The sequence below is a fragment of the Rosa rugosa genome, chromosome 7 (genome assembly GCF_958449725.1).
Source record: "Rosa rugosa chromosome 7, drRosRugo1.1, whole genome shotgun sequence".
NCBI classification, from domain to species: Eukaryota; Viridiplantae; Streptophyta; class Magnoliopsida; order Rosales; family Rosaceae; genus Rosa; species Rosa rugosa.
The window spans coordinates 2,738,071-2,752,463 of NC_084826.1; the positions used below are offsets into that span (position 1 = coordinate 2,738,071).

Below are 14,393 nucleotides of genomic sequence, written 5' to 3' on the forward strand. Positions count from 1 at the left end.
GTGGCTGTCTTTGACGCCGACAAGTTTTTCCGGCGCTTCTAGGCTAGTTCTAGCTTAACAGGACTTGTGGATCAAACAATGAGAAGCTTGCCGGGTTGCAGCATCAAACATCATCAGTTTATCATCAACCCAGTTTCGGCAGTGAGTCAGGGGAGCTGAATTCGGTTGATCGAAGTCGATTTTCGAAGGTATATCCCAAACTTTGAATCAAAGTGTGGAAGTTGAATGTATTGTGGTTGATTAAGTTCAGATCGAGTTCTCCCTGGTTATTGCTTTTATCAGATTGCCGTAACTATACTAGTTATTTGAGTTGAGAAGGAAATTTGGATGAGTTAATGAATTTGTTATTGGTTTTTGGACTGGAATTGGTTGCTTGCGTTGTATGCTGATTGTAAAGTGCAGTAGAAAATGGTGATTTGAGTTTGTTTCAGATTTGGTGGTTAATTTGCAGGTGAATTGGGATATGTATCAATGCTAGGGCTTGAATTTTTGTGATGCAAGAGACAATCAGATTCGGTGTAGTGTGATTGCCGCTCGTGGTGGCGAGCGAGGAATCGAATTCAGGATTTGCCAGAAGCTGGCGGAGGCCACCTCAACATTCCCTTCATCTTCATCTGGATTTGCTGGGCGCCAGAGATAGTTGCGGGGAGATGAGGATCAGAGGAAGAGAAGAATAAGAGTGTTTTTTTTTTTTAATGTGGAAATTAAGTGAAATGTCAAATTTACCCCTCTATCTGGGCCCAGTAACTGAGTTTGTCGCTGCCACGTCAGCATTTAACATCTGATTTGAACGGCACAGTAAAATTTGGACACGGCTGATTGAAATTGAAAGTACAAAGGTGTTGCTGATCAAATTGAAAGGGCAGGGACTGACATGATGTTACCCCCAAACCTCAGGGTACTAAACTGAAATTTTTCCATTATATATATATATATATATATATATATATATATATATATATATAAAATAGTTTACGGGCTTTTACAGGCCGGGCCTAGCGGGCTTTTGGCGGGTCGAGCCTATGGACCGGGTTTCAAACTCCTAAACCAAGCCCGGCCCTCTACCCACCTAGCCGGGCTTATTGCGGGCTTTTTAACGGGCCGGGCTGGGCTTTTGGGCAGGCGGGCCTCCATTGGCCCACTTGATCCGCGGGCTTTTTGATGACGCTTAGGTGGAACAATGTGAAAATGTGTGGGGTCTGCTTTCTGTATGACCAAGGCCAAGACAGTGATGCTCTGAAATTTGAAGTCATTCGTCCACAACAAGTTACTAGTTTACTACAACTAGGAGCCGCCACGGCTGCTTTGAGGATGAAACTAGAGGAAGTCAAATATGGAGACACTGCGGCCGCTTGGAGGATGAAGCTAGTGGAAGACGAATGTAGGGACACCGCGGCCGCTTTGGATATTGAACTAGCGGAAATCAAATGTGGGAACACCGCGGCCGCTTTAGGGATGAAGCTAGTACGTGGCAGTCAAATGTCTGGTCACTTTGATACTGAAAGTGAAACTTATTGTGAGTGAGATAGTGGAAGGCTGGAAGCGAACTTTCTACTTGAACAATCTTGCAATGTATTAAAGGAAAGAAATATGTCATTCAAGTGACAGCAGATATGCTGGAGTGAATGGTGGATCGAGCATCTCATCTAATCAATCAAGGATTGATTGTAGGATCTTAGTTAATTGCATTTACAGCTTTTCCTAGAATAGAACACTGATAGGTGTATATATCAATCACTTGTACAATTGTATTCAATCAATTCAATACATACATTCAAACACCATTTTGTTTATAGTATCAGAGCACCGATTCTGGTGTCTCTAACCCACAACCTTCCGCTACAATCAAACACCAAAACACCACCACATCAACACCATGGTCGAAATTATCGAAAACACAGAAATTCCAAAAGCCAAAAATGATTCTTCATCCAAATTCATGGAGGAGATTGAGACAAGATTACCTGACCCTTTGGTCTTACACCATTCTAATACACCAGGACTTATCCTAGTTAACACACTGCTTGATGGACACAATTACGGACAGTGGAGCCGCTCAATGCGTCTCAGCCTCAGTGCCAAGAACAAGCTAGGATTGATCGATGGAACAATACAGCCGCCTCCAGCTACCGACCCCAAATTTCCTATGTGGAAACGTTGCAATGACATGGTGTTGACCTGGATTCTTCATTCAATCTAGCCTGACATCGCCTGCAGCGTGATTTTTTCAGATACAGCAGCTGCAATATGGAGTGATCTTGAGGACAGATTTTCACAAGGGAATGACTCCAGGATCTATGAGATTCGACAAGAGATCGTTGAATGCCGCCAAGGCTCTCAATCGGTTTCTGTACACTACACCAAACTCAAGGCTCTTTGGGATGAGCTAGCCTCTTATCAGAAACCCATCATGTGTACTTGTGATGGTGCTAAAACGCTGGCCAATCGAGAAGAAAATGAAAGGGTTATGCAATTTTTAATGGGGCTAAACTAATCTTACTCTAATATTCGTGGCTCAATCCTGATGATGAACCCTCTCCCGGATACAAAGAAGGTCCATGGCCTCATCCTCCAACATGAGAGGCAGATGGAAGCGGCAACCCGTCGTGAACACCCACCAATTTCTCATGCTATGCAAGCTGCACGCACATCAGGCATATCAAAGACTCATTTCTTTCGCAAACCGCTGAAGTGTATGTATTGTGAAGAAGAGAATCATCTAGTGGATCGATGCTACTATCTTAAAGGGTTTCCAGTGGGTCACAAATGGCATGGGAAGAGTGTGAAGCCTAGAAACAAGAGGCCTGCTGCCCACAATGTGGAGACAAAGACAGAGCCTACTAATGAGAACCCAACTTTCACCGCTAAAGAATACAAGCAGATCATGGCTTTGCTTCACAATAAAAATGGTAATGATCAACCATTCGCAAATGCGACAGGTATATTCACACCCAATTCCAATGCTATACAAAATGACTCTCATTCAACTTTATATTGGATTATGGATAGTGGAGCAACAGACCATGTATCTCATCTTTCACCCACTCATAATAATATTAAGGCATCACATGATTTCGTGGGGTTACCTAATGGAGGGCAGGCTGCCATTGAAAGTATTGGATCCATTAAATTGTCCAAATATTTATCTCTTGATGGGGTCCAACATGTGCCTAAGTTCCGTGTGAATTTGATTTCTGTGAGTAAATTAACTCGAGCCTTAAAGTGTATCGTGATATTTTACCCAGATTTTTGTGTTGTGCAGGACGTGGATACGAAGAGGACGATTGGCCTGGGCAAGCATTTTAATGGGCTCTATTAACTCACACCATCTCAAAATCCACATCTAGTCAATCATATCACCCGCACCTCGGATCTTTGGCATCAGCGTCTTGGGCACCCATCTTCTGCACCTGTCCAATTTCTATCTCAAACTATTCCAGAAATTATGATTAACCCTAAGCATGTTTGTGATGTTTGTCCCTTAGCAAAACAGACTCGTTTATCTTTTCCTTCAAGTTCAATAAAAATAACCGCACCATTTGATTTGATTCATTGTGATATTTGGGGACCACACAAAACTCACACACATTCTGGGGCTCGTTATTTCCTCACCATTGTCGATGATTTCACATGTTTTACATGGGTTCATCTTATGAGTTTCAAATCCAACACTCAAACACTCTTGAAATCATTCTTTTCTTGGGTAAAAACACAATTCAATCGTGACATTAAAATACTCTGTGCCGACAATGGGGGAGAGTTCACATCCATGCGTGCTTTCTTTGATGAACATGGCACTATTTTTCAACATACTTGCGTCTACACCCCCCAACAAAATGGGGTCGTGGAGCGCAAACATCGCCATCTTTTAAACGTTGGTCGTGCTCTTCGATTTCAAGCAAATTTACCATTAAAATTTTTGGGTGAGAGTGTTCAAACTGCTTGTTATCTCATAAATCGTCTTCCCACACTTTTACTTTCTAATAAATCTCCATATGAACTCTTGCATGGCACACCTCCAACTTATTCACATCTTCGGGTTTTCGGTTGCTTGTGTTACGCAACCAATCTTACTCCTTCTCACAAATTTGCTTCCCGTGCACGTCGGTGTCTTTTTCTTGGGTACCCTCATGGCCAAAAAGGGCTACTGTCTCTATGATCTTGAAAGCAAAAAATTATTCACTTCCCGGGATGTGATTTTCCATGAACATATTATGCCTCTAAATACATTACCACTTGAGGAACAAGATGATTACCCAGTCCTACCCACTCCTACTGACTTGAATACACATTTACGCAAGCGTACGTATCATTGTCAAGATAGGGAAATATTATGCCCAAAGTTTATCGTACCACGGGGATTAGTGGCTAACCCACAATCCTTGGGTAGTCGGAACTAAAGTCACTAAGCAAACAAATAAAAATACTATTCTAAGGCACCAAGCCTTAGCAATGCTCGGCTTTGGTTTTCACCAAAGCCTAATCAAAACTAAGAGCCTAGTGGTGGATATGCACAAATGAGTCGAAATTTGTAGGAGGTTTTGAATTGGGAATTAACTAAACTAAACGCAACCGAAAAGTAAACTAAACAACTAATTAACAAACTATAAAATTAAATTTGGGTTTTCAAATTAATGGGAACATGGGAGTGTCGGGTGATTCACACTAACTATCTTGCAAATATCAATGCCAATTTTACAAATGCATGCATTTCCTATATGTGTCAAGTCCCGTATCTAGTACCGGTTAAGGCTACTAAACCAATTATCCTTTCGGTGTATCGATTATGCCGGTTAGGGCCACAATCAACTCTCTAATTTGGGCATTACGCCGGTTAAGGCCGCAATATCCAAAATTAGAGGCCTAGAGTGCAAGATAATAGAGACCCAAGCAAGCTTAGCTACAATTAAGCTAGCTAATGGTTACCACACTTAAATCCTAGATGCAACAAGACTAATAAGTTGTCAATTTATCAATCTATTCATCACAATTGCCCACAACATAATTTCAAAGGGTGACAAAGCCTAGAAACATGCTTCTAAGGGCCAATAAATTCGGATTTAAAGCATACACAATGAAAATTGCATTTAATAAAATTAAAATATCAATATTTATGCAAGATGAGTTAGGGCTTCACAACCCTAACTCCCAAAATTGAACTACTCACTATCCATACAAGAATCCATCAACAAAAATATATAAAAATTATGAAATAGATAATAAGGAAGAGAGGGGAGAATTAGCTTGGCCACTTCTAGCTATGAGCTAGTATGAATCAAACAATTTCTTCACCCAACTACCCAAATTAAGGTGTGATACTCTTGATGATGATTCTTTGAAGCTTGAGTGAGAAATCCTCCAAATACCCAAAAGAAAACTAAACAAAATAAGAAAAATGAAAGGGGAGGAGTGGAAGGGCAGCAGCCCTCCCAAGGCTACTCAAAATGTGTTGTTCGGCGCTGCTGAGAGGAGAAGAATATATATAGCCTAGGGTGACTGTTTGTGTGAGAGGAGGAAAAGATGAGACTGCCACGTGGCAGCATTTAAATGGCTGAAGCAATTAAGTTTAATTGCTGTCCACGCACGTGAAGGAAGGGTGATGATGGTCAATTAAGCATGGCATCACTTCTGCCATGTGTCAAGAGGATAATTAAGCATTAGCCCATCTTTCCTCGCATGCTGCGGTGCTGCTACAGCTTAATTAACCAATTAAGCTTAATTGCATATGTAATCAATTAAACTTAATTGCTAAATTAAGATTTCTGTAATTTCGTCCTTTTGATAAAAACTTCGAATTGCACTATTTTCGCGTCATTTTTCCATGATTTCCGCAACTCCGCTTATTTTCTGCAAAATAAATAAAAATGAATTAATTACATATTAATTGACATGAGGATTAGCTTATTTCTAGTGTTTTAGATACAATTACACACATATAAATGCGTATAATCACCTACTTTCGACCCAAACCAATACCAGCCCATTCCTTCCCTAGAGCCCGCTCAACCCATTCTTCCACAGGCGCCCAGTTCCCCTACCGATCACAATCTCTCTCCTTCCTCTTCGCCACCAGACATCCCAGACGCAATCCCATATGTTCCATCTTCTCCTCCACTGATTTCTCCTTCTTCACCATCGTCCCCTCTGACCGTGCCACCATCCCTACCACCGACCCAGCCCACTGCAGCGTTCCCCATGCCGCAATCTCAATCCCCGAATTCACCCCCACTGACCCAATCGTCGATTTCCCCAATTTCGGTCCCGGCTTCTCCTATGCCGGCTCCAAGACTCTCCCACCGTTCCAAACAGCCACCACCCTATCTTAGAGACTACAAAACCAATCATGCTGTTTTGCTTGACCCGGCTGCTTCCTCTTCCTCCACGTCCGGCACTCGATACCCACTTCAACGGTATGTCTCCTACTCTGGGTTATCTCCTGGTTACCGTTCTTTTGTGCACAATGTTTCTCAATTGGTTGAACCAGCTAACTATGAGCAGGCTCGTCTTGATCCTCAATGGGTTGAGGCAATGAATTCTGAGATTCGGGCACTTGAAGATAATCATACATGGTCCATGGTTCCTCTACCTTCTGGTCACCGTCCCATTGGCTGCAAATGGGTCTTCAAGATCAAACACCATGCTGATGGCACCATCGAGCGTTACAAGGCTCGGCTGGTCGCAAAGGGCTTTACTCAACGAGAAGGCATTGATTACAAAGATACCTTTGCCCCTGTTGCAAAATTGATTACCGTTCAGTGTCTGTTAGCTGTTGCTGCAGTGCGAGATTGGCCTTTGCACCAGATGGATGTGCAAAATGCCTTCCTGCATGGTGAGCTTATTGAGGAGGTCTACATGTTGCCTCCTCCTGGTTATCGTCGACAGGGGGAGAACGTGGTTTGTCGACTTCACAAATCTCTTTATGGTCTTAAACAAGCATCCCGCAGCTGGTTCCAACGGTTCTCTTCTGCCATTCAAGAAATTGGTTTCCAGCAGTCTCGTGCCGATTATTCATTATTTACACAGGTCCATGAGAATTCCATTACTGTGATACTACTTTATGTTGACGATATGGTTATTACAGGGAACAATGAGAAAGCCATTAGTGATCTCAAGAAGTTTCTCAATAGTTGTTTCAAGATTAAAGATCTTGGACCACTCAAATACTTTCTTGGCATAGAAGTTGCACGATCCAAAGCTGGAATTTCAGTTTGTCAACGTAAGTATACGTTGGATATATTGGAGGAGGCTGGATTACTTGGGGTGAAACCTGCAAAGGTACCTATGGAGCCTGATTTGGTGCTAACCGAAAAAGGGAGTGATGCCCTCAAGGATCCTACTCGATACCGGAGATTGATTGGGAAGTTAATTTATCTTACAATCACCAGGCCGGAGATTACTTATGCGGTGAACACACTCAGTCAATTTATGCAGGAGCCTAAGTTACATCACCTTAAAACAGCCCATCGGCTTCTATAGTATCTTAAGGGAGTCCCGGGCCAAGGATTACTATTTCCTGCACACGGTTCTCTTCATTTGACCGCATATTGTGATGCAGACTGGGCAAGATGTCCGATTACACGACAGTCGGTGACGGGGTACTGTATTTTCCTTGGCAAGTCACTTGTGTCATGGAAAAGTAAAAAGCAAGCCACAGTATCAAGATCATCAGCAGAAGCAGAGTATCATTCTATGGCTGCAACTGCTTGTGAACTCAGCTGGTTCAGGTACCTATTGAAAGACTTACGTGTGGAACATCCTGAAGCAGCAAAATTATTCTGTGATAATCAGGCAGCCCTACACATCGCAGCAAATCCAGTGTATCATGAGCGAACAAAGCACATTGAGTTAGATTGTCATACGGTTTGCGAAAGAATCAACAAGGGTGAAGTCAAGACTGCTTATGTGCAAACTGGAGATCAAATTGCAGACTTGCTCACAAAGCCTCTGCGTGCACCAGCCTTCCACGCACACCTTAGCAAGTTGGGTGTCATTGACATCCACACTCCAACTTGAGGGGGAGTATTAAAGGAAAGAAATATGTCATTCAAGTGACAGCAGATATGCTGGAGTGAATGGTGGATCGAGCATCTCATCTAATCAATCAAGGATTGATTGTAGGATCTTAGTTAATTGCATTTACAGCTTTTCAATAGAACACTGATAGGTGTATATATCAATCACTTGTACAATTGTATTCAATCAATTCAATACATACATTCAAACACCATTTTGTTTACAATGGAGCTTCGAAAACCTGAATCAAGGTTTTTAGAACTGTCAACTGGCTTTCACGACTACATTTTTCTACATTCTGCTTGTGTTGATTTCCATAACATAGACAGAAAAACAAGGAGCTAGCTTTCTGTATGTATCTACGTTTTTGTCAAGTAATTAAAAGATCTTAGATCTATTCTTGCACAAATTTTTGTAAATCTTTGGTTAATTAGTTTTGATTTATTGCAATGCAAAACCTGATCTTTTTGTCAATATATCATGCATGCCTTTATTTGTGTAATTTGCATAATATATTGCTGAATGCTAAGGCCGGCTAAGCACAATTGGCTTCATTGAACATTGACTGGGAAGGGCAAAATATTTTATCACAAAGTACTACATTTCACTCATATAAGACTACTCATCTCTTTTACAAATGTATTTGATGAAGTACAACATAGTAAAAATCAACTTTACATATATTAATTAGTTATGACTACGTAAATCAAAATGATAATGTTTGGTGGCAAAAAAAATAGGGAATCGAGTGTTGCAGTTGGCCGGGATTAATATATGCGGCATCCGGTTGATTTCAAAACTTAATCATCACAGAATCTCATGAGCGGTGCCATAGTACCTGTTGACAAATGCATTCGTAAACTCTGATATGTCAGTAGTATCCGGTGTTTGTACCGGATAGAACTTGTAAATCCTCATCTTCATCATATTCTCCACACTTCTTCTCCGGCCGCCTTCCCTAACTCCAACTTCAATATTTTCTCCCTTTGCTTCTTCTTCCACCTTGATGAAACACCGGATAGAACTTGTAAATCCTCATCTTCATCATATTCTCCACACTTCTTCTCGGGCCGCCTTCCCTAACTCCAACTTCTATATTTTCTCCATTTGCTTCTTCTTCCACCTTGACATTCTTTTCATCATCTTCTTCTATTACCTGATCCTCATCTTCACCACTGAGGTACAACTCCTCCAGCTCATCATCATTAATTAGCACTAAATAACTCCTCCTCCTCCTCCTGAACATGAACTTCATGGCACATTACTTGCGCCGCTGGATCCAAATAAGGCACGGCGTATTCAAACTTCAATAGATCACTGTTTCCCTTGACATTTTTGTGTTTGAGAGCAGCCCTTCTTTGCTTGCAGCTCAAGACAAAGATTTCAGGACCTTCTTTGTCTACTCTCTTGTCCAAAGGAACATACGGAGCCCGGTCTATCTTCAATCTCTTCATCGGAATTATCTCTTCCACTTTTCCCTCACTTAAAACAAGTCCAAGCTCATTGGAAGGCGGAGAATCCGAAACAACGGCCACCACCACAGGGATCAAAGCAACCACTTCTCTTTTAACCATGGCCTCCTCCGTGGAGCCGAATAGATAAACTCTGCTGCTAGATCTTCTTGTACTGCTTTCCCCCTTCTTCGAGTGCTCCTTCAAGATTCGAGAAATCCCACTTGAAAGAATGGTAGAGTGGCGAGTCCAAAAGAGACCTCGGTGTCCCGGCAGGAAAGGCAGCCTTCCATAGACCCTCTAGGCTCCGGGGCTCCTCCAAGTACTCGGCATGTCGGGGCTTGACCCGCTTTCGCATTGGCTGAACGCCGTTTTCAACCTCTAGTTCCCTCAACGCCTTTCTCTTCGATCATCGCTATCAGAAGTTGATTAAAGACAATTGCTTGTGATAGTCAAAGTCGAGAAAGTGAAAGCGATCGTCCCAATTAACACAAAGTCAAATCGATAATGGGTTTGGCTCCCCTTTATAAAGGGAATTACAACAATTTATGTGTAGGTAAGAGTCCTAGAACAATAAGGAAAGCATTGGTCCACTTGTAGGGAAGGCTCAAAATCCAAAACACTATTCGTTTCATAGATTTCCGTTTTAAGGAAATCTATGAGGAAAGCATTGGTCCATTCCCTGTGTAAGGAAATCATTGGTTTGTTTCATAGATTTCTACCAAAAAATAAAAACAAATTATAATGGAATCCTTCAAATAAAAGTGTTAAAATCAGAAAAGTTACTCAATTTTGGAATTCTTTTTTTTTTTTTTTGGTAAATGAATGAATATATAGAAGAACCCAGGCTTCAAACAAAGCTAGACAAACAATAGGGAACAGTAGCTAATAAAGCTAACAAAGCAACAACCTCAGCAAAGAGGGAACATAAAAAAGAGAAACTAAAACATACAACCTAATGGCTATACATCGCAGAGATGACACCATTTAAGAAGGGAGTCTTCATTCATGAATAATGTAATTGTTAGATGGAGAAGGAGGGATCTTCCAAGACAATAAGCATAACCGCATGGACTCCACAATTGCTTTCAACACAACAACATAAGAAAGGCTTTCGTTACAGAACTTGCGGTTATTTCTCTCGTGCCAGATAGCATAAACCACAGCTTGCAAAGCCAGCTTTTTGATTGCAACAGATAAAGAATTACCCTTCCAGTTAGCAGCAGCCCAAGGAATGAAATGTTTCCAAGAGAGGAGAGGATTACTCACATCAAATTTAGACAGAATGTGAGCCCAAATGCCAGAAGTATAAACACAATCAAAGAAAACACTTCATCATACACTAGTAATAATTCTGCAAGTCTAACAAGCTTATTAATATCTGATACTTGTTAGTTTTCATCATTGAATGCACCAATCATGTGTACTCAAGCCGGCCAACCACATATTGGCCTCTGCGAAAAAGAAAAGAAAAAACCACATATTGGCCTAATTAAAGAGAGAGAAACCTACCATACAAACATCCCCCAACGAGTCGAGATGATTGACACTAATTTGTATACAGTAGATACGATCAATCACTTCCTACGAGCTACTGAGATTAAAACTCACTGCATATTAATGCAAATTGAGGTGAAAATGCTAAGCAAATGACACTATTGAGGTGAATTTAATCAATTTATTGATAGTAATAAGCAAGAAGGCCGATGATCATAATTCATAAACCTCCCTTAAACCCTAAAGGCCCAACTCAAGAAAGTATAAAACCCAAGCCCATTACGCAGAGAGAGCCCAGGACCATTTTCCCATTTCTCCGTGGCTTACACGGATCCAAAACCCTTTCTCTTCTCTCCCGATTCTCTCTGCCAGAGAGTAGTCTCAGTTCCTCCTCTGATGAGCTTAGTGCCATTTCTGCTGAGCCAATAATACTAATAGGTATGGTCTTCTCTCTGCTTATATTTCTATCAACTTTTCACTTGGGTTGTTTTTGTTTCTCAAACTTTCTTCACCGATTTGTTTCTCTGGAACAATCTGTGAAACGCATAATGCAATAGGGTTTATAGAAAAGACTTTATCTTTGTTCAAATGAATCCTGGGTTTAGTGGGTTTAGTGCTAAAGGTTGAGTCTTTATGTATTTGTTCTTCGATTTTCTTTTTTCTTTGTAATTTGACGTACACATTGTAATTGTGGTTTTGTTTGTGTTAGATCTTTTATCAGAAAAAGGTTTAAGCTTACTGTTGTAGTTAAGTTTTTACCAGAATTATGAGTAATGCTGTGAGCAGTTGGAAAGAGTAAGATTGGGAAGTTTCTGGTTCAGCCTCACCTTATGTTTCCCTGATTGCTAAAATATGATTTAGTTAGCTGTATTTCGTTGTTGAAGATTGAAACTTTGAATACATTGCTCTTGGAATCGGTGTAATGGGTTTTGTAAGACTATTGCTGGTTGTTCTGTAGATGCAAGTTTCTGAAATTCGATAATGTTATGGACACTTGATTTTGAAGCCAGTCTAAAGTTTTTCATATATTATGAATTATGGCAGTGTCGTATTCTAAGTTGTGGGTGTAATACTGGTTTTGCATTTGAGTGGTGGATGAAGTCAATAGTGATTTCTTACTTTGTTGTAATGCAGGCAGTGATTGAGAAATTGGGCATTGATATATTGTGCTGAACAGCTTTAGTGGGTTTTCAGAAAATGATACGAATCTTAAAGATTAAGCCCCTAATATCTACGCTTGAGTCTTCTTCAAGCCACCAGTTCCTTCAGAGGTGCTCTGTGAGTGGGACTGCAAAGGGTAAGTCGAAGACGAAAACTGCAGCGCCTCTGAAGCGCTCAAAGATAACTACGAAAAAAGGTTCTGGAGATGGTGCTCCTAAAGGTGCAGGAGGAAAAAGATATGCTGAAAGAGAAAAGTTTTATGAGCAATGCTTAAGTGCCCCCACCCCTGTCAGATACTTGACAGAGAAAGAGAGAAAGCGTGAAGCCGAGCGAGAGAAGTTGGGACTTATTAGCAAAGATCGACAGCGTGAAATTGATATGAAGAAAAAGAAGAAGCCAGAATTTCAGATCTCAGAAAAACCAACAGTTATTGGACCTCCGGGTTTGGATTTGATATCACTTGGTTTGGTTGATGAGGAGAAATTACCAAAATATGAACTGACTGCTGAAGATGGCCAGCGGCTCGCAAAGGAGTATAGTAGGGTGTTGATGAGGCGTCACCGGGCAAGGCAAGCAGCAGAATCAACACTTTTGCGTTTGAAGAAGGAGGCTATTGAGGCATTGCCTGAACATTTGAAAGAGGCAGCATTGGTGCCGGACATGACTCCATTCCCAACAGATCGTTTCATGGCAACTCTGACTCCTCCAATTGAAGGCTACATTGAAAAGGTCAAGGAAGCTGCAAGGAGGAGCAGTGAGAAGGGGAAGCTCAGATGACCAGAGGTTGAATCTTTCTTCCTTTTTTCTTCTTAATATTTTATGTCCATTATAACTCTATCTTAGATTACTTTGCAAGAATCTTGAACTTTTGCTTCGTTAAATAAGTGGCACAGGATTTTAGAATTATAACGCTGCATTTTATTTGTTATAGCTGATGGATTTTGGTGACCAGTAGGCAGACATTAAGAATAGTCACAGGGTTCACTAAGAGTTAAAACCAGTTACTCCTGGATTAATATCCTCTCTTTTTTAGAACTTCTTCCCCATTTTAGATATGAAAGAGAAGAGTCTGATAAAAGTTTAATAGGCATGCTAGTGTGCTTTTGTAATTTTGTCACTGTTAGGGTGCAAGTATCTTATGAAACGAGTATTGTTGATGATATTCTGTTTTCCTTGAATGGGCTTATTTGCTAGTCAACATTACCCGCAACATACTATCTTCAGTATCTTGTAGTAACAAGATCTCTAGGAAAGCCACAGATAATACTGTATAGCATGTCAACTCTTTTCTGATTTGCACAAATGAATTGATCATAATTGTAGCCGTTTTCTTTGAGAAAGCATTGTGTTATCCAATTTGAATTGCATTGTTTTTTTTTTTTTTTTTCCTTTGTTCTTTTTGGTTTCATACTACCTGTTGAGTGATTGAGGCTTGATGACACAAAAAGCTTTACATGGTTTTGTTATTGTGATGCCTATCACAGTACTCATTCTTTTTCACAGAAATAAAATCATGCGGCATGTAGTAGATTCATAGGCCCTGGTCAGCTTATTTTGCTGTTCTTAATCTTGTCTTGAAACAATTCTTGTTTCTTATGCAGGTAGAGTTATGCTTGCATATTAGGAGTGATTTGGTTGTTGGAACACTATCTATTACTGAAGTCAGACTTTCAGGAGCTGAAATTTGACTTCAGGAAGTCAGCACATTTACGACAAAGTGATGAAAAGTGTGGCTGGATTAGATCTAGTACTCGTGTTTTAGTTAATAATATGCCTGCATGCTTTTGGTAATTCCATGTCAGGCTAAAGTTTGTATTGTGACCAAATTGTTGAATTTTACCTGTTCGCAAGGTTTCATAGTAATTTTTGTTTGTTCTATATAAATTTTGTATTTTACTTTGAAGGCTTTCTTACCTTATTAATTGAACTTGATGTGCAACATTCAAATCTCGTTGTGGGTTGGAGATTGTTAACAGGGATTTGCAAAAGTAGTGATTGTGAATCCCTTTCTCATTCTGTTTGAACTGTTGGTAGGGATTTGTATATGTAAACTTGTTAGCCTTAAACACTACTGATACAAAATGTAATAATTAGTTAATTACAATCTAACTACGGTCTGCCACAAGCCTGCAGTGAATCATTTTATTGTATTTCAAAGGTTAAAAACTGAAAAGAAAAAGAAACTGCTATGGTGATGCTTAGAATTAGGAACAATTGGGCAGTTGTGGGATGATCAATGACAATGACAATGACATAGGGACATGAATTTGA

The 14,393-nt window shown here is 40.5% G+C and overlaps 2 protein-coding genes across 3 annotated transcripts; one reads left to right on the forward strand and one right to left on the reverse strand.

The window, feature by feature from the left end:
• Window positions 1-8,820: 8,820 nt before the first annotated feature.
• LOC133720939 (protein HEAT INTOLERANT 4-like) lies at window positions 8,821-9,587 on the reverse strand. The gene is made up of 2 exons (XM_062147430.1): window positions 9,279-9,587; window positions 8,821-9,015 (listed from the first exon to the last, which is right to left on the reverse strand). Exons 1-2 carry the CDS (start codon window positions 9,585-9,587, stop codon window positions 8,821-8,823), a joined length of 504 nt encoding a protein of 167 aa, XP_062003414.1.
• Window positions 9,588-11,263: 1,676 nt separating this feature from the next.
• On the forward strand, window positions 11,264-14,135 carry LOC133721041 (uncharacterized). Of its 2 annotated transcripts, none has more exons than XM_062147556.1 (3): window positions 11,264-11,399; window positions 12,096-12,905; window positions 13,724-14,135. In XM_062147556.1, the coding sequence occupies exon 2, from the start codon at window positions 12,159-12,161 to the stop codon at window positions 12,897-12,899; it is 741 nt and encodes a 246-aa protein (XP_062003540.1). In that variant the 5' UTR covers window positions 11,264-11,399; window positions 12,096-12,158; the 3' UTR covers window positions 12,900-12,905; window positions 13,724-14,135. The 2 variants fall into 2 exon arrangements, with proteins under 2 accessions (XP_062003540.1, XP_062003539.1); XM_062147555.1 differs by having other exon boundaries at window positions 11,294-11,399; window positions 12,100-12,905.
• Window positions 14,136-14,393: the final 258 nt, after the last annotated feature.